General features: G+C 39.0%; 1 protein-coding gene across 1 annotated transcript; it reads left to right on the top strand.

Annotated features, from left to right (window-relative positions):
• The first annotated feature begins 5761 nt into the window (after window positions 1-5761).
• sfrp1a (secreted frizzled-related protein 1a) lies at window positions 5762-19036 on the top strand. The gene is made up of 3 exons (XM_006797537.3): window positions 5762-6472; window positions 9428-9508; window positions 17459-19036. The coding sequence occupies exons 1-3, from the start codon at window positions 5968-5970 to the stop codon at window positions 17782-17784; spliced, it is 912 nt and encodes a 303-aa protein (XP_006797600.1). The 5' UTR covers window positions 5762-5967; the 3' UTR covers window positions 17785-19036.
• The last annotated feature ends 1954 nt before the right edge of the window (window positions 19037-20990 follow it).

The raw sequence follows: 20990 nt of genomic DNA, 5'->3' as shown, positions 1-20990 counted from the left end.
CATAAGAAGATAATTTGTAAGCTTCACTAATGTTGTTTCTGTAAAGTGATGAGCTTTGAAACCAAATAGACCAAATAAACCATTCCTGTGCAGATGATCAGTCAGCATTTTTCAAGATTTTTTTTAACTAAAAGGTTGGAGATTGGCTTATAATTAGAAAAGAGACCTGGGTCAAGTGATGGCTTTGGGGTTTTTTACAAAGCAAATCATACACTACTCAAAAACCGAGAGGAACACAGATCCCAATGGGGAAAATATGCTGTGTATCTATGGACTGAGAAATGTCTTAGGAATGAAAGAATGCCACATCATCTGATGGAAATGAAAATGATCAATCTAAAAAGGACTGAATTCAAAGACACCCAAAAATCAAAGTGAAAAAAATAATGTGGCAGGCTAGTCCATTTTGCTGAAATTTCTTTGCAGAAACTCAAAATGATCCTCAGTAATTTGTATGGCCTCAACGTGCTTGTGCGTATGTCTGACAATGTTAGTCAGACAATGATATCGGTTTCTTTATCCTCCATGAATTGCCTGCATAATATTGTCACATGAGGCAGGGCATTTTTGTGCACCAGGAGAAACCCAGAACCAACCAGCGTAGGGTCTGACAGTGAGTCCAAGGATCTCATTCTGATATTTAATGACAGTCAGGGTGCTGTTGCCTAGCCTGTAGAAGCCTGTATGTCTCTACATGGATATGCCTCCCCATATACATGAAGGAACCCACCACTAAACCAGGTACACTTGAATGATGTTACAGGCATGATGAGCACAGGTTCCAGTAGAGGACATCAGGACCTCAGGTCGCCCTCATCTGTTGCTGTTTGTTTGGTCAGTGGCCTCCTAGAGATCATTTTGTAGCTTTGGCAGTACTTATCCTGTTCCTCCTTACAAAAGAACAGAAACTGGAACAGGACCTTCTACCACCCTGTCCAGCTCCTGGATTGACTGCCTGTCTTTAATATGCTATTGAGATGCATGCTCAATCATCTATCCAATCATCTTGTCTCCATGCTCTTGACACGATGCTGGAAGACACAGCAAACTATCCTGCAATATATAATGCAGGATAGTTTGTATATAATGACGTGCCATCCTGGAGGAGTTGGATTTCCTGTGGAACCTATGTACAGGGTCCTCGAGTCCAGGTAGTTCCAAAGTCGCTGAAACTGATTAACAACCTCCTCTGCTGTTTAACCAACTAGATTAGTCTCCCGGAGGTTTTATTGGTTTGATGGTACACTCTGATTAAAAGATGTTCCTTTAATGTTTCTTTTTTTTTTTTAGTAGTGTATAACCTGTGGCAGAAGTGGCAATACAGTATAAAGTTATGCAAAATCTGCTGTTACCTTTATATTTAATCCTTCATATAATAAATAAATAAATAAATTTTTATTTATATAGTACCTTTCAAGACAGAATCACAAAGTGCTGCACATAAGATTACAAGTCATAAAAAAATTTAAAAAGAGAAAATAAAACAAAAAAAAAATTAACCAAAAGCAGTTTTAAAAAGGTGAGTTTTGAGTTGTTTTTTAAAAACAGCTACTGAGTCCGCAGTTCTTAATGTTTGGGGGAGAGAGTTCCACAGTCTAGGGGCCACAGTGGCAAAAGCTCTATCACCCTTAGTCCTCCTCTTAGTACTTTTTAAAGTAAGCCCTGATCAGATGACCTCAAAGACCTGCTAGGGACATCGGGCTGCAGCAGATCAAAGATGTAAGCTGGTGCCAGTCCGTGCACAGCTCTGTAGGTCAAGACCAGGATCTTAAAATTGACTCTAAATTTAACAGGAAGCCTCAGTGTAACTGAGATAACAACGGTGTCACATGTAAGTACTTTTGGATTTTGTCAAAAGTCATATTTCATATGGAGGATATCTGCATGCATGAGCCAAGTCCTCCAGCAAGACAATCATATTGGATGTTTGGCAGCCCAACAATGCAGTGGTTATCCTCACAGTAAAACAGTTCCTGGTTCAAACCTCTTGGAACATTTGCATGTTCTCCTTATGCCTGTGTGGGCTACTCTGAGTACTCTGGCTTCCTCCCACAGTCCCACAAAGAGATGCTTCTTAAGTAACTGGTGATGCTAAATAATGTCATAAATAATTATTTTATGGAGTTAAGAGGAAGAGGCCTGGTTTTTTACTTCAAACCAAACTGAAGTTGGAAATTATTATATAGATACTACATGGGGGGGATGGCTGTGGCGCTGGAGGAAGAGCAGGTCATCTAATTGTGTGTTGGACCCAGGCAGTAATTATGATCCATACAACATTAAAAGCCAGAACGTCAGTTTCAGTGATCATTGGGATCATGCACAGACTGATTGCACAGAACCGCCAGTCAAATCTGATAGAAATCACTTCATAAACTCGGACTTTGCCCCAAAATATGGTTTAGAAAACTTTTTCCCCCATGCAGGTTATACTTCCACTGCACATGCACAAAGTTACACAACATTATGACTTCATTAGCAGCTTAGTCAATTCAGTCCCATGTCCATGTTAATTCATGTTATTGTTTTATTGTCTTTGCTTGCAGTATCCTAGCAGACCAGCAGATACAGGATACAGCTGAAACTGGCACGAAACTCTGCTGTTTTGCATGTTTTAGAGCAACACGTGGTTCGTATATTTCCAGATTTGGCTGTCGATCAGCTCTTTGGGGGCAGGACAATCCCTGTCTTTAGCATTGTGAAATTTCTCCCAATGATTTCTATCCAGAATTCATGCAGTGCCATGTCTCCTCCTTCTAATGTTTCTGATATAATACAGCTCCAAAAATGCAAAGAGCGCTATCCATCTTCGTCAGAAACACTGTAAAGAAAAGGTCATAAATAAGATACGCCACTTTCAGTTCTTGGAAGTCTACACACACACACACACACACAATCATTCTCCAATCACCGATGGTGCAGCAATTATGATTTTTCCAAGACAATCTTTCTAAAGATCTGCTCATGGAAAAGTCAAGCACACCTCATCCATCATAAAGGACTTCTTATGAGACTTTGGGCAAAGCTAAACGAAACCTTGCAGGCCGTTGCTAAATAAAATGATGCCAAATCAAGAAGCTCTCCACTCTCTCCCAGTGTTACCTGACAAAAAGCAGGTGTGCTTGTTTCTCCAAACCTTGACAGTGTTATAATGAAGCTTTTTTTTTTTTTTCAGCATCCGTCATGCACCTCATCAGCGCACGGCTGACGTCGTGTTCTGGAGCAGATCCAGTGTTTAGCCAGGGCTCGCTGGTGACAGATGCTTAACGACATATATGTTCATTCTGCCAGGGCCAAAAATGCCCTTTCAAGGCAATACGTGCACATGCACCCCCAGGCCAAGACTGTGGCTTTAAACCCTGGTGAATATAGATGGATTGGTGGTCTTTAAGAAACTCTGTTCTCCTGCAGGCCTATAAGTCCAAATATTTAGTCTTTCTTGTGTAAGTCACACGCTGTTAAAGCACCAGAGCCTAATGGGCCAAAATGTTCTTGTTTGTAGGACCTTTTTTTTTTTTAGTATCCATTTCTCTGCTCTGTTCTCAAATGGAAAGTCGCTGTAGACCTCTCCTCTTGCAGCCTTTCTTTTGTCTCTCAGTTTTGTTGGCTTGCTGCTGTGCTGACGGTAGTTTTTAGCAGGCCCATCACGCTGGATGGGAGGCTTCCCCATGCATTTGAGCAAAGCCAGGTCTCGTCTGGAGAAGAAAAAGAAAACAAGCCTCCTGTCTCCAAAATTTGGAATTTGCTTTAGCAACCACCTATGCACAAACTGTTGTTGGATGCCATCAGCCCATAAAGCAGTCTGTACAGCATCGCCTCAAACACAGCCCTGCTTGTTAAACCTTCACCATTAATTTGAAATGTTAACTGAGGTGTCATCTTTAAAGTGCTTCAGAGAATCACTTGGCCTTCTTTTGAGCACACATCACCACTCTGGCATGCAGATTGCAGCACAGAGGTCTGAGTTAATGGATAATTTAACTCATGAGCAATCTGAAGTTGGATTATTTCTGATTTGATTATAACTCTGAGATGATTTACAGTTTTCTTTCAACATCTTTATTTTTCATTTCAGCGTTTGCACCCAGTAAATTGTGTTTTTTCTTTAAAGTGGTACCATCTGTCACTGTCCATCCATCCTGCACATGATGTACTAAACATTCTGCGTGCTGTTGCAGAACATTTTCTCTTGGCCTCAGTTCAATGAGAGGAAAATGTCTAGGTGAGCGCCGTCTCTTGCAGCAGAGACAGCTGTAAAACACATTTATTCTATAAATTCAACTAGGGCGTTCCTCTCAAAGGCCTCTGTTTGCTATGTGCACACTTAAAATCAAATTAAATCCTCTGTTTTCTTTTTCCTCTTGCTCTACAAGGGCTGTTAACATCACAATGGAATGCAAATTGACCTCCATTTAAACAGAGGGATTTCACACCTTTGCCCTTATCATTGGATATGGCCAGGCTGGGAGGAGGGAGGAGATGGACACTCGGGGCTCAGCAAATTGACTTTAGCCTCAAGTGTTAAACTGAGCTGGATAAGGAAAGTGTTCCCCAGCAGGTTGCAAGTACAACAAGCACAAACAGAGCAGTATTAAATCATCAGCTCCCCATTTGATAAGTTAATGTACCCAAGAACTCCCAGAGGCAGCTTATCGGGTGTTTTCCTTCAGAACTTTTTTCCTGCAGAGATAATTATTATGAATGAAAACACTATTTCCTGTCTTTACTTGGGAGGCTTCTTATCCTCGGGGCCTCGGCATGTTCCCTGCAGGACATTTTAGAAGCAGTGGAATTAAAAGAAAGCCCCTAAATAAGTGTTATTATTATCATTATTATTATTCACTAAGTCTTGGCTCAGACTCTTAAATTCAAAATACTCAAAGAAACTTCAACCTTCAAGGAAATAAAGTGATATAAAGTAATAATAAAGTGATATAAAGTGATATAAAGTGATAATAAAGTGATATAAATTGATAATAATAATAATAATTATTGTTATTTTTTGCTGAGTCAAAGATGACACCCAAAACTGTCATGTTTCTTCAATAAAGTTATAAAAGTCGATTTTTTATTTGTCTATCACATTTTCTGAACCAAATAATGAGTGCAGCAGGCAGGCATTACAGTGGATATGCTTTAGGAGATGATCTGGGTTTGTGCTCCATTATATGGAAGAACATAAATTGCCAAAAGAATAAATGAGTTAAAAAAAAATACAATAACGTAAATATGTACAGGTGTAAAAATGAAAGGAAAAATAACAATAGATGAAAATAAAAGAAAGGAAATGCATTTGGAGTTGTTTCTGCGTTTAGGCTGTTTCAGGCCTCAGTACAGTAACAGCTGATGGCAACAAGCTTATAGAGCTTCTTTATTTAATATGAATGAAATCAGGATTTCCTCACATTCGGGGATGCGAGGGGCTCGTGTTGTTCCCTGCACCATGTTCTTGTTACAGGCATAAAACAAAGCCGTGAAGTACCCAGTGTCACACTTTAAAGCTGTGCAACTTCTAATCGAGCTTATTCCTACACCCCAGTCAGTCTGAAAGTATTCCCAGTTTATGCGCACATATCCAAATATATTTATTATTATTATTATTACTTTATATCGACAAAGGAAGCGCAAAGGGAACGCTGGGGAGTCTCCCGGAGAGTTTTTACACACGCGGTCATTAAGCGCTTTGACTGACAGCCGAGTGCCAAAAGGCGCAGACGCGCTCCGATTGGTCAGAGCGCACTTTACAACCCCCTCTTGTTTCCGAGCACCGCACAGTCTCAGCGCATTACCTCCCCAAACTCTCGCAGGAGCCGCACGCAGCCCAGCAGCGGGACTACAGCCAGAGGAGACAGTGGACTTATTGCAGAGCGCCTTTCTCCTGCGTCGCTGTCGCTGTGCGTTTCTTCATGAACTGAGTGTTGCCTCGCACTCCGGTTAGCAATCATTCAGTGGCTGCAAAGACACATCATGAGCTCTACTTGTGAGTGCTTCTGCAGGATGTTCCGGCTTCTGGTGACGGTGGCACTCCTGTCAGGGTGCAGGGCGTCAGAGTACGAGTACTTGGCCTGGAATACGCCCGTCTACGGCAAGTCGCCCCAGTGCGTGGACATTCCGGACGACCTGCGGCTCTGTCACAACGTGGGCTACAACCGGATGATGCTGCCCAACCTGCTGGAGCACGAGACCATGGCCGAGGTGAAGCAGCAGGCCAGCAGCTGGGTGCCTCTGGTGCACAAGAACTGCCACCCGGACACGCAGGTCTTCCTGTGCTCGCTCTTTGCTCCCGTGTGCCTGGAGCGGCCGATCTACCCGTGCCGCTGGATGTGCGAGGCCGTGAGGGACGGCTGCGCCCCCATCATGGAGGCCTTCGGCTTCCCCTGGCCGGAGATGCTCACCTGTGACAAGTTTCCCGAAGGTGAAGTGTGCATTGCCATGACGACACCTAACGCCACGGAGGTTACAAAACCCACAGGTAACTCACCTAACAGCAACTTCAAAAGGTCAAACACACACACACACACACACACACACACACACACACACACTGTATATTTGTGAATAAATGTTTGACAAGGAAATATGCAAATTAATAGCTGAATATTTCCTGGGAATAAACCTGCCATTTAAAAGGTTTATTAACATGTTGTCTGTATGATGTATATTTATTTTTATTTATTTTATTTATTTATTTTGTTAAATTTTTGTTAAATGAACAAACTTTCTCAAGGTGAAATTTAAATGTAGAAATTTGAAGTCAAACTTCAATATAAAGTTGAAAACCTTTTAAGAGAATTTTACTTTTTATATATATATTTATAAATTCTGTATAAATAATATATTACCCCTGCAACCCTGATAAGGATAAGCGGAAGAGGATGGATGTTTAGATAAAGAGTTCAGGTGAGGTTAATTTTTTTTAAAGGTATTCCCTTAAAATTCCAGTGAAAGAAAACAATCTCCAAGTTAGGAGATTGTTAAGGAAGAAGTTGAAAACGAGATATTTTGCAATGTAGCTTGATGAATAAATATTCATTCTTTGAATCAGTTCCAATTTCTTAATATAGTATTAACTACCTAACCCTGACTAACTAGCTCACTTAGAAAACAAACAGCCAGCACTTTTGCCACCGTGTAAAAGACGACACCTGTGCAGTTAAATGGGCATGCGACTGTTGTTTCAGGGGTGAAAAGTGTGTTTGCAGATGCAAATCCGAGCACAAACAAAGCAAATGCGACCTTTTGGGGGAACAAATTCAGCCGTGAAAACCTGGATTTGATCCTGTTTTAACACCCACCACCCCTCATGTTTTTTAAAGAAAGTCTGTCACGTTTACGTTTTCCTTTCACTCTATAATCTCCTGGCTTTAATGTGCAGGTGAAGTTGCTTGCTATTGACAACGAGTGATGTTGTAATATTGCAAAAGCTCAAACAGATGTTAGTCATTTATTTCAAGGTGTTCACTGAGCTGGAGGACAATGCTGGGAGGAAGTCAAGCAGCAAAAAAACAAGGAACAAAAAGGTTGGAGGGAAAAAAATGTGAATACCTTAATATATTTAATCCCTGTGCTCTGGCAAATGTTGTGCATCTGATGAAAAGATGGAGATCTGGAAAATCGGCGTCCAAGTTGACGTCGGGAGGGCGGTTTGTAAACAGAGCTCCCAAGGACATTCTTTTACCCCTATCATCTATCACTAATGGGTGCTTTGGTGCAGATTTCCCAAGACGCTGCATCAGCAAATGGGGTTGTAGAGGGCAATAGCATTAGTCCAGCAAAACTGTCTTCCAGCACTAACCTCTGCAAGCCAAGTTGAGAAATGCCAGAGAAGCCCATAAAAATCACAGAAAATAACAATTCTCTGGATGATAAAGCTGAGAGCAAGGCTGCAGTGCCAGGTTCTCTATCGGTTGCTCAGGCGAGGTGAGGTGTACGCCGAGGAGTGGGGGTGGAGGGACTACAACTGCCTCATTCACTTGAACCATAAAGTTAAAGGGGTGGGGCCTCTACTTATATTTCAATCTAAAGCCCCTTACTGAACATGTTGGCCATAAATGGAGGGACTGTGGATCTTCCTGCAATAACACAGAGCTCACTGTATCTTTGGGGGGAGAAGGGACGTGTTTGTGAGTGTGTGTTTTGTCGGGGGGGGGGGGGGGGGGGGGAGGGGGGGTTTGCTGACTGACATAGTGGTATGGATGGAGGCCTGTTTTTCTGAAAAAGACTCCTTTTTCAAGGTAAGACGAGGGACCACACAGAGTTCCACGCTCTCCAGACTTCACCTGTTATCATTTGTCAGCACTGGGGTTAAATAAAGCCAGCCTGTTCCCACAGGTCGGCTGAAGCTCAGCTACTCAGAGTTTTGTTTTCTGGAGAGTCTCTCAGTATCTGATCTTCAGGGTGATAAACATTAACAAAGGCAAGCTAATCTCCTCAGCTGTTAATGATTGTTAATAGAGGCCAGCTAACAGTGCTTGAATACTGCAGCATAGGGACCTGTGATAAGTGATTTAAAGATGAACGAGGCTCACAGAGGCAAAGGGACCCAGCGACTCTGTAAACATTGTCTGTTTTCACAAGCCTTTCACACCCGAGCGATGCTTTCACAAGCATTCGTTAAACACATGTAAATGGACAACTGGAAGAGCGTAGAGTGCTGTTACCTTCCCCTTTGGTTGATCGATCCAGGCCCACAGCGGGACACCGCAGTGTAATCGGCGTTAATGTTGCAAGGATGCTGCGATTGCAATGGAGGTCCAAGTTTGTTTGGAAGGTCGGCTCAGCTGTTTGGCATGAAACGATCGTTTGTGGTATTCAAAAAAATTGAAAAATCGTGTCAGTAAAAAGTTCGCAGATATGCCTCAACTGAGTTACTTTTTGGCAAAAACACTTTTTGGCTCTTTTGGGAGTTTTGTCTTTGAGCTGGCTATTATGCACCTCTACACTCAAAGCCCCCTTTTTAAACTCTGGAATCTCAGAACATTCTTTTAAGGTTGAATTGAATTGCTTTACCATTTATTCCTTCCACATTTCTAATACTTTTTTAAAGGTGTATAGAGGAGTGTTGAGCAGATCCATTTTGAAAACTGCCTAAGTGTAGCAAAAAGTAAAGAAAAGCGTTTACTGCAGCTCTTAGTTACAGCTGGCTATAAAAGCTTAAGACATTCCTCACTGACATCAGGTCATCAGAGTGTACAAAACCCAAGGGAGTAGGTGACTGACTACTGACAGTAAACAGGATCTGTGCATGCTCAGAGATGTTAGATGCGTAGAAGTCTGCAGGATAACTGACTGAAGTTGAATATGAGCACTCCTGACCTGGTCACCAAACGGGCGACATAAATTCCATTTGACATTTTGTCTTCTATTTGCACCGATTTCTTGTCCAATTGTTTCTTTGTTTTTTTTGTGTGTGTTTTTTCATCCACAGGTTTCTCTCCCATCTGCCCTCCATGTGACAACGAAATGAAAACAGACACCATTCTTGAGCACATGTGTGCCAGCGAGTTTGGTAAGCGGCGTCCCAACACCCACAAAACACAGACAGTCGGATGCACTGCATAAAATCAAAAGAACTCTTTACTGTATTTCCAATCTTCAAAGTTCATAAAGTTTTATAAAGTGTGCAACTTTTATTTTTTCCCCCCATAGTACACCCGTCCTGGCGGTACTTGGTCATATTTGGCAGTTCAATTTAATGTGACGTTTTATCTCTTGGTTAGATATACTATCCCTGTCTGGTCTGGTGGACCATGATGTTCTGTGACTAATGAATTGGGGTCATTGAAGTCTTTAAGTGGCAGGTCTTTGCGGTTGTAAACTGGGATGTTTGTTCTGTTGTCTGGGCTGACTGATGTTACAGATTACCTTTTTCATATCCTAAATGGAAAAAAAAAGTTAATGATAAACCATCTCCAAAAACAATTCTTAAATGCTAATACCATTTCTTCATGGAAAAAGATAAGAATTCGTTTCTCATTGTGTTGACATTGGGTGTTTGACTTGTGTTAATATTCTGCAACTGTTATCTTGTAATATAAAGAGCCGAGGTAGCTGTTCTAGTGAACTGGTTCTATGGTAATAAAATCTAACTGAGCTGGAAAGTCTTATGAAATAGTTCATACATCTAAGCTAATATAGGCTAAAAAAGATTATATTTAATATGTGGTATCACTTTCAACAAGAATTTTCCACTCAGAAGCACAACTAATATCCTGGTTAGCATTCAAGAGTGATAGGTGTTCTGAAAACTTGCTCTCCAACATTTGTCTGTTTGTTTGTTTTGTTTTTTTAAATAGAATTTTAGCGTTCTATTCATCTATAGCTTTTTCTCAAACTGTTATTTTAAATCTACAAATGGTCAACTGGAAGGGTAGGCTAACAAGATCCATTAGCAAGCTTAATTGCTGTAGTTGTAAAACTCCAGTGCACAGGCCACAACTTAATACAATGGAGGAAACCCTGCTGGGTTATTGTTGGAGAATTGTAACACAGAATTATTGGGTAAATGAGAATTAATATACGTAATTATTTGCTACATGCAAGGCATTGGATTTTATTCAGATGTTAAAAAAATTCTCGTGTTTACTTAAGTGTTAGCTTTATGCATTTAAAAATTTTAGTTCAGGTTGTTAGGTGATTTCCCAAATACAAACCTGTTTCCAACAAAAATGTGATGCTCCTTAACCCTTTAAAGCCGGTCGTTTTGCGTAACTATTTTTAAATCCCTGTAGAACCGGAACCACGTAAGCTAGCGCAATAATTTTTTTGCATATGAAACCAAAGGAGTTGTACTTACATCTTATGCCATCAGCTTGTCCTAGGTCACGGTTTCCTTCCACATATAGCTTTGCAAAAATTGCATAAGAAGCGCTTGCAGCAACAAAAACATAATATTCCAGAAACACGCTTTGCTGATCCAATCAGCTGTTCATAACACTTCCCACATTGAAACAGACATCAGCGCGAACGATCGCATGTCCGCCATTACCTGCCCGAAACCAGAAGTGACGTCGTTTTCGCGGAAAATGTAGTTTTTTAATGTAGGCCTTAAAAGCCTATGCTGGTGTTTTTATAAGTCATGTTTGACTTTATGCTTTTCTGAATAGTTGCTGGGATGCTTAGAACTGAAATTGCACTGCTTAAAATAGTTTATTTTGATGCACATGCTGTTTTCTTTGCAAATTTGCATCATAGGATTGTTTTTTGTTTTTCCTGCAGTATATAAAAATTGGTGTATCTCAAAAATAAAACTATGAAGACACTCAAAATAAATTTCCTGTTGTTGTAAACTATTTTTTGCAACTTTTTTGTATTTAAAATTTTGAGGGGTAAACCTCTTAAATTTCTCCAAGTAGAAATATATGTAAAAAACAAAAAACAAAAACGATTTTCAATTTTTTTGTAGTTTATTGCACTTTTTTGCAATTTATTTAGTTACTATGGACTTAATGCATACATATTATTAAAATATGGGCTATAACAGTTGTATTGATGTATAGCAACTTGAAATGCTCCCAAAAATGGCATTACAGCATGTAAAAATATAAAGTAAGCTCTGGCGGCCTTGGTTCTATGGTAGGTCTTAAAGGGTTAATGTCATTCCTAGTAGTGCATGGGGTTTTTATGTTTTTTTTCCATAAACATGAAGTGAGTAGAAGCCTGATTGGTACCACCGTTTTTGGTCAGAATAAGATCTGAGTAAAAACAGAATGCAGAGAATTACTAGGTAGTTTCAACTTGCATTTATGGACACAGTCACGGACTGTGTTTCCTTACAAAGGTTTTCAGAAATGAGCCTGTGTGGTGATTTCTGCCAGAGAACTTGCTGTTTTAAATGCATTGCTTCTCGAGGATCTAAAATTCACGGCTATTCTCAACTGAATGGCTGACGAATAGCTCAACTGAACAAGGCCAATTTTTGGCCTTGTTCCTTGTTTATTGGGATTCTTCCAGATACTTTTAATCTTTCAATCATATTGCATACCAAAGATATGAAATCTCCAAATGTTTCACAATGTTAGGTTGAGAAAATTTTAAATTGTGGAGCTATTTTTCCCATGAATCTAATTTTTTTAAGGGAGAAGTGCTCTCCGTCTTCCCATCTGAATTTCAAGAAACCCATTCAGGGATGTTCTTTCTTACACCAACGGAATCTAGTATTGACAGTTAAGTCAGTGTCTCATGTTCCACCTTGAGGGTTCTTTACCATTACACAACTTTTCCAGTCTTGACCTTTTCTCAACTTTGTGAAACATGTTTCCTCCTGAAAGACAACACAATTTCTTATTTTCTGCATTTAATATGTCAACTTTTTACTTTAAGAGTAGTTGTAAGATCAAAAGCTTGGTGATGATCAGAAGATCAGTTTTAGAAGGATGTTGTTCATTTTGAAAGGCCATTCTTCAGCTCTGCAGTCATGTTCTGGGGTCGTACCAGAAATGTTCTCTTGGAACATTATCAAATCTAAAGACATATTCTGAAGGGGATTTGGAAGTTGGTTTTGAACACGTCATAGCCTATTTGGAAATATTAAGAGATGGCTCAGAATCTGCTGCAGCCAGCTTTACACATTCTTTTCATTAGAGGATCCTCAGTCCAACTTGAATGGAAAACAACATAAAAAAAAAAAAAAAAACAAAAACAGGAAGGAAGGACGATCTTAAGCTGATGAGGGCACTTGTTTTAATTGTGGAAATTTGGAGGTCTTACATGAGGAATCCAGTATAAACCATATGTACTTAAAAAAAGGAAATTGAAAGCTTTGAGTACAATTAATAACACAAACACAGATTGAACTGCAGACATGAGAACTGAAATGATACACACATGATGCACACAAGATGCAAGTTGTTCTACTTTCATCTTTTATTCACCAAAGCTTGTGGCAGCACGAATTCCAGGTGCCAGGCCAAGCAAACATAGACTGGACGCACATTGAAAACACACATTCTTTCAGTTCTCAAGAAAAAGTTTAAAGTTACATTTGTTTAACAAATTGCATCGGTGTTTATGCTGCGGTGATGAGACTTGCCCCTTTGAGTCTGCGTCCCGATTTGCCAAGGGAGCGGGCTGCATTATTGGCTTGTTTCATCTTGGATGAAGACAGATGTTGTTTTGCTTGCTTGTCATAAGTCACCTAACCAGCTGACATATGAAGATACACAGACAGATTTAGTGTCAGGCTGAGGATGAGATGTTGTTGCTTGTGTTGACCCTGCGAGGGAGGGACATAGTCTGGAATGCAACAAACTTCTCTATCGCTTCAGTGTGGCTCGATTGTGGCGGGTAAACGACTAATGCGTAGCCTGACACGACACAGCGCTGCAGCTTGCCAAAGATTTGTTTGTTAATTTTTCTTTTCAGCAGACCGACGGAATTCAGTTTTGGTCTGGAGAGAAATGCTATAAATACATCCAACAGCAGCTAAACAGCAGAAGCTAAACATGAGTTAATGCCTTGTCTTGAGCAAAAAGGAAAATGTGCAGATGGAAATATCCCACGCTTTAATCACTATGTGTTTTATCCCACAAGGTCATCCCGATATCTTTCTTGAGTTCCAAAAAAAATATTTGGACAGTAAACTGTAACAAGGCAGCGTCTTAAATCCAAGCCTGTTTTGTTTGGAGAAGACTGCAAAAATAGATGTGATGGATTTCTTTGCTTTTCTCAGTGGAACAGGGATGGAAAACCATGGAGGGGCTCGAGGGATGAACCAGAGACTGAAGCCTTTGGTAATCTGCATGGACCAATCATGTATTCATTAAAAAAAAAAAACTCAACCTAGCAGTGAATTATAATTTTTGTCCATCTCATTTACTTGAAGCTGCAAAAGGAAGAGGCCAAAATAGTCTCTATCATGCATTGCACTGCAGTGCTTCCCAGCATTTAAATTGAGCATGTTTGATTTTTCCATGTGGTTTGATAAAAGTGGAGAATTCTGTGGTGAAACTTTTGACTTGTGGCCCCCTGGATGTGGAGTTTTTCTGGCACAGGAGGAAGGATGGCTGTAGGTTGCGTGTTGTGGAGCTAATGCATCAGAGTTGGAAGAACGAGTAACAGGTTTCCCTGGTGAGGACCAAATATCGCTTATTTCCCTGAAATCCTCATGATTAATATAGCTGTTGGGCATGTATTTATGCACACACATCCTATTTGCCGCACTCAGCTGTAAATGATTTCAAACATCATCACAACATCAGCTTTTTCTTCCCACTGCAATTGTTCTCCGTGCTTAAGGTTTTATGGTACCTCATTGTCCCAAAACCTCCAGAAGCCCTTCAATTAAATCTCTCCTCGGCTTCCAACTGTTCACTTTGTCCTTATCCGAATTGCTCCCTCCCTTTGCTGATGGGATAAACAACAGGGCATTCCTGTGCTGGATGACTGCTCAGTCTAGCTTGGACCACTTGCCATTATTGTGAATGAGGAGCACTGCACACCCTCCTGCTGGGTTTATGACACGTTGGGCACTTAAGGATCCCATTAATACATCTGACCCAGCAGAGGTAATCGAGTCAGGTTTCAGGGACAACATCACAAAAAGAAATCTTACAATAGAAGTCATTTTATTTTAGTGCGCTGGCATGCGTAAAAGCATCCAAATCACTGACAGTATATCTTCCTTTTAACTTTTGCACTGTAACAAAGGTGCGGCATGCACATATATTTGATTCCACTGAAGACGTTCCCATTTTATTTAAAGAATCGTCTATTTTTGACTCAAAATGAAAACCCTTGTTAAAAGCTGCATATGTGTACTAGTTCTGACCTTTTGGGGGGTTTTTTACACTGTAAAACTGGTGGGTTACTACCTTGACACTGGAGTAGGAAAATAATTAGTGACGATAACTTTAATCTCTTAACATCCAACTAATTGACAGTGGATTTTTACCCAAAAGTCTTACTCAAATAAATATCTTGTCACAGGAAAACTGCAAGGCCAAAATGCATCTAAGAGCATTGTTTGATCTTCTGATCCAGGAAGGGCTTCTGAAAACACGGTCACGTCAGTGTGAACATATTCATAGCTGTTTTACAGTTAATATGCTAATGTTATAGGTTATGACATAAGAATTAAGTGGGCAGATTTGAGAAATGCTTTATCTTCTCTTTTCTTTTCTTTCTTTTGCTCACTGTATAAGATGCATTTTTTTTTTGTTTGGTAACTTTAAAAATTGAAAATATTTTAAAAACTAATGTAGGAAGAAACACAAACAAGGACAGTTTCACTGACCATGAGAAAAGAAACACTGTTGTCAGTTATTTGATCATTTGAACGTCTTATTGTATTCTGCTGCAGAAGAGATTAAGCCCTCAAACAGCTCGAGGTGCAAAGAAAGTTCAGGGCGTTAAAGGATTATCGAGGTTGGAGGATTTATCAAGATGAAGTCCTTTCAGTGGTGGGCCAGACCTTTTCTTTTATTACACACTAATTATGGCTGCTGCATTTTGACTTCTCTGAACACTAAGCCTCCTCACAGAGACTGTTTGACGGGGGATAAGTCTTAATCCGTACCATGTGCACTGTTAATACAGGGGGAGGCTCTTTATTTATTTTTTTTTCAACACTTTAATTAGCAATTAGCAATACAAGTGCAACTGGAGAGCAAGGATCCAGTACAGGTTTTTCTGTCTACTATAATTCTGTAAAAAAGCAAGTGATCTGATGTTTAAAATCGTGGAGAAAATTAGATTGAAGCCTAAGTTTGTTCTCTTCTTACTGGAGTGGGGAAATGCTTGGTCAGGCTGTTCCGCTACTGAAGGTCACAAGGCTTTATTCCCAGCTTGATCGTGATTTATCCTGACGCAAATGTCAGTTAAGTCAGACATAACACACCTAGATATACTATATGACAGGTCATAATGTGTGTGTGTGGGGGGGGAGGGAGTGGTATGGAAATTTGGACCACCAAAGTCCAACTCGTGCTCTGTTTCAGAGGAAACTTAAAGATTAGAAGGTTAAATAGAGTTTAGTGAAAGATCAGGGGTATTTTGGTCAATCTGAAAAACATACTTGGACTTAAATGAAGGAGAAAAAAAATTATATTACATTGCTAATTGTGATAAAGATATATGCTTTGTCTATATTTACACCTTAACCTTGTAACATCTGCCAGGTCACTAGTGATGTATTTGTGATGTGCAGGTAAGAGACGGGATTTTAAGGGAACATCTAGTTTCTGAAACATTGGTTGTTCACCATGTGGCTAAAATGTAGCCTAACCCTAACCCTATGTGGTTCACCATTGACAAGCTGGAAGCCCAGCGCAGTATTCCTGAGAATTTATTTGTGCTTTGTTTGTTTGTTTGTTTTTTATGTCGTGAAAAGCAGAAAAATTAAGTGGCTTTGTCCATAATTGGATTTGGTCTTTGAACATCAGAAGTCACTGAAAAAACATACCGCATTATTTATTAGTATTAGGCTAAACCCCAGAATTAAGAGGATCATGGATAAGTTCTTTTGCATGAACAGGATTTGCAACAATGCACTGTTTGTGGGAAAATGAGTTTCAGTCTATGTTAAGTAAATTACTTATGTATTATTAATAAACGGTGATCCAATTTTTAATCAAACCTGAGTAAACAGCAAATTGTATAAGGCGGTATCTTGGCTAGCTATTCGTCATTAATCCATGTTATTGTGCAATACTGTTGACCTGAGCCACCAATAGTATTAAGATTATGAATGTACTTTGATTGTGTATACATTCTGAAATAAAACACATTTTTGTGCTTTAGCAGTTGTGCACTTCAGACGACTTTTTAACCTCATTCTTACTGATTATTCCCATTATTAGACTTACTGCCACACTGTTCAATAGTTGATTTGAATAAGGTGTACATGGGCCCGTGATGTACATAGACCACTTTTACTTAGCAAGTATGTTATAAGTGCTACTACTAAAATAAACATTGCTACTTTGGCAATGTTAAGAGTGTGGTAGCGTACTTCATATTGTATTAAGTATGGCAGCGATTGAGACTATAACTGATTCAACAAGAGTTTTTTTATTAAGGTCAAATAAAAAGAATTTTACCATATACTTCTATACAACAGGAAGTCATGTTTTGCAAATTGAAAATGCAAGTTTAAAGCACCGAAAACATTCTCTTAAAGTTTAATATTACACTCATTCTATCATTGTACTGTAAAGAGCACAATGATTTTTTCATGGGTTTGATTCCTTGAATTTTAATGGTTCTCAGTTGGAAAAATTTGTTGTGTATATGAGGTAAAAATGATTAAGAATCATCTGTAAAGGATGGGGAACCATAGTGGCATGTTTCTTTATATCTGATCACAGGAGACTGACCTGCCTAATATCCTTCATGATGATTAATTTTACTAGTGCACTAGACTACCTGGAGCTGTCAGACGCAGTACTGTACAACATGTTGAGTTCAAAATGACATTCACATTTTAGAGAAACTCATCTTTCTGTTGTTCCTCCACCCACAGCTTTCAAGGCCAAGATCAAGGAGGTAAAGCGAGAAAACACAGACCGTAAGGTGATCCTGCAGAAGAAGAAGAAGATGTTGAAACCGGGAAACCTGAAGAAGAAGGACACAAAGAAGTTAGTGTTGTACTTGAAGAATGGTGCTGACTGCCCCTGCCAGCAGCTGGACAACTTGGGAAACCAGTATCTAATCATGGGCCGCAAGGTTGATAAGCAGTACCTCCTCACAGGCATCCACAAGTGGAACAAGTCCAGCAGAGAGTTCAAAAATGCCATCAAGAAAATGAAGACCTACAAATGTCCCGTATTTGAGAATGTTTTCAAATAATGTGACCTACCCCTTCATCACTGGTCGCATCTCATCATACATATGAACTTGCACAAGCATTCCCAAACTTTCTGTTGTTCTCTTAATATATCTTTATGTCTTTGTACATTTGCAGATAGCCGATACTGTGGAATGTCTGTCGTGTTATGTTGAAGATGTGACGACACACAAATCGAAGGGTTGGGTTTTCTTTTTTTCCCCGCTTCAACTTAAAAGGACATTGTAGTAAAAGCCCTACCTTGCTTAAATCATTTCCAGTATATAGATACTTCATTCACATGCTTTCTCAAAAGGTCTGTGGATTTGTTGTGCATTTTGGGAAAATATACATACTTCTTTTTTTTGCTAGCAATTAGAGGAGAAGTCTAACACAACTGTCCAAGAACGTGTTTTTGTGTGTGTAAATTTGAAGCTAAAGCCAGTAAACTGTTAGCTTACCCTTTTTTTTCTAAAAAAGGAAGAAGAAAAAGTGTTAGCTCAGCAAGAAGGAAACTGCTAGCTTGTCTCTGTCTAAAGCTTTTAATAAAAGAAAGCATAAACTGTCATTTTACATGAGTTTTCTGTGTATTACAAGTAAAATGTATTATTTTAAACAGGGGTAGAGTCAAGCTAGCTGTTCCCTTTTACTTTAAGGCTTTGTATTAATGTAGGCTAACAATCTGCTGGCTAACTATTATAAATACATCCAACAGCCTTTTATAAAATGGCTCTTTCTGATCATAAAGAAACTCTTAAAATCAGTGTATTTTAAACTTTAAAAGCCAATAAAGGTTTGTTGTAGAATAACTTATTGACAGAAGTCTGAATATGCTGCCATGATTATTCTGTCTAACTGAAGACTGCACTATCAGCAGTTATGAACATTTCTCTGAAGCTCATTCATTTCATCATTAAACATTGTTGTTTGAAATCCATAAGAGAAGCATTAACACCAATCACAGAGTAATTTGTAAGCCTGGGTGGCAGATTACTTGATTTTGGCCTTTTTAAATATTTCTTTTTATGTTGGTATACGTTTAGTCTGCAGTATTCATTATTCTTTGGTCATGGAATACGCCTTGTAGTCGTACAGTTTTGCAAAACTTATCAAAGAGCAAGTATTGGCAATTCTGTTTTTCTCGTTTGTTCTGCTCATGTTTCATTTTCAGCGCTCTATTATTGCAAATTTGAATGTCAGCAGTACATTGTTGCCTATTACATGTACATACAAATTTTACATAAATGTATAAAAAAAAAAAAACTAAATGTGTTGCCGAGATTATTTTCTTGATTCTTTTTTTGTCATTCATTTTCTTTCTGGTGGTTGGACCAAAACTTGGTTCAGTAAAATATCTTTAAAATTTAAATTCTTGGTTTCACATTGTTACTAAAATATGAATACTGACATTCCTCCAGTGTTATCATCCAGTGAAAGATTTAGGTTACATTTGTTTAAAATTTGAGTCTTACAAGAAACAGATCATTTAAATCGCATTGCCACCCCAGCCAGGTTGGCTAAGTAGTTATTAAGTGTAATTAACAGGTAACCTTTTTTGTATTTTCACATAGATTTTCTTTCTTCTTACAGAAAAGTTGCTGTCTATCATGCAAACTAGAGGTGACTAAGGCAATCTGCTAGTGACAAAAGCAATCACAAAAAGGGCTAAGATGGAGCACCTTTTTTGTAACTCATTTCACCCAGCAACAAGCAGCAGCCAGTTGGGAAATACAGATTTTTTTTTTCAAAATGACCAGAAGCTGTATTATATCTAATATGTCAGCCAACTCACAAGCAATGTGCACATGACATCATGCACAGCGTCTATAGTGAATTTGTTAAGTGAGTTACAATCCTAAAAAAAAAGAGAGAATATGAAAGACTGGCAGTGGAGACAGTAGAGCCATATTTGCTATCGAATGAAATTTCACAGACTCAAAGATGTTGTAATTCTTGCTTAAAGCACCTCTCGCATGGAAAGTATGTGTAAAATTACTGTGTTACAGCCTTCTAGTTTCAGTTATTTAGGTAATCAAATTAGGATACAGTAACTGATGAGTAACGAACCTGCTGGGGCAAAGTAGATGGTCTTGTTTTTGTCCCAGTGACAGCTTCATAGATTGCAAAATGCTTTTATATAATACCAAATAGAACACTGTCAGTCATACCACTAAGTGAAGTGTAAATAAATATAACCAAAGTCTGAGTGAAAATCTAAAATATTGGGGGGGAAAATTACTTTCTCAAAGCTACATCTTTACTACATGTAAACACTTGTTGTTTTTCAAACTTTCTTCCAGATACACAACAGTCTCATATCTTTATGTAAGATGTTATTTTGCTCTTTGTACACGATGTGTGACACTGCCAGAACAACTGGCTTCTGCCTTGACATGTCAAACAGGGCCGTGTCAATCTAACATTTGCATGCTTTATGGAAAGATAAAGCATCGCGCTGCCAGATCTCCATGCCAGAGGATCTGTGACGCATGCATGTTTTTACTCCCACCACTTCTCCAGTGATGTTAAACTCTTGTCTGGGGGGCTTTGAATCCAGGTTTATTGTGGTTTCATGGGCTGTTGGTGTGTTGGTATGTTGAGTGTAAATGCCAGTCCTGAGTTATGCATCATTAAAAGCTCATGTTGATGGTGAACTGTAATGCTTTCTTAACCAAAGGGCAGCACTGTCTAATCAAGTGTCTGTAGTTGAACAGCTATGACTTTCTAATGCAAGAGTCACAGAAGCTGCCCTTTTAACAAGACAAGCAGTAGATCTCAGCAGCCCATTGATAAATATTTTAATATAAATATTTTAATATAATAAATATAAAATTAATTTAATATAAATTTAATTTAAAAATTGCTTTTCAGAATTGAAATTCATCGTGTCAGTACAACATGTATAAACTGCAAAACATGAAACCATTCTGTTAATAAAAACGCTTGTTAAAAACAAGGCGGTATCAAACAGATCAGTGTCTTGCCCATCTGGTTTCAGTAATGGCTTTGGTAGTGGAAAATATATCTCAGATGTTGACTTTGCTTTCTAATCATCACTTCAGCTGCCTTCAAAAGAGCTCCAGAAAACTAGGGGCCAAAATGCAGCTTTGTCCTATTAAGAGATGATCTGCAAAAAATATCCTGTTGGATTCATCCTTTTACTGAAAACCTCAAATTGACAAAGCTGATGAAGTATTATTTTGATTTGTTCAACGTCACAGTCAGGCAC

Source organism: Neolamprologus brichardi, chromosome 12 (assembly GCF_056152115.1).
Source record: "Neolamprologus brichardi isolate AB-2024 chromosome 12, ASM5615211v1, whole genome shotgun sequence".
NCBI classification, from domain to species: domain Eukaryota; kingdom Metazoa; phylum Chordata; class Actinopteri; order Cichliformes; family Cichlidae; genus Neolamprologus; species Neolamprologus brichardi.
Note: the sequence above shows the minus strand (reverse complement) of the source record. Positions and strands in the feature narration are given on the sequence as shown.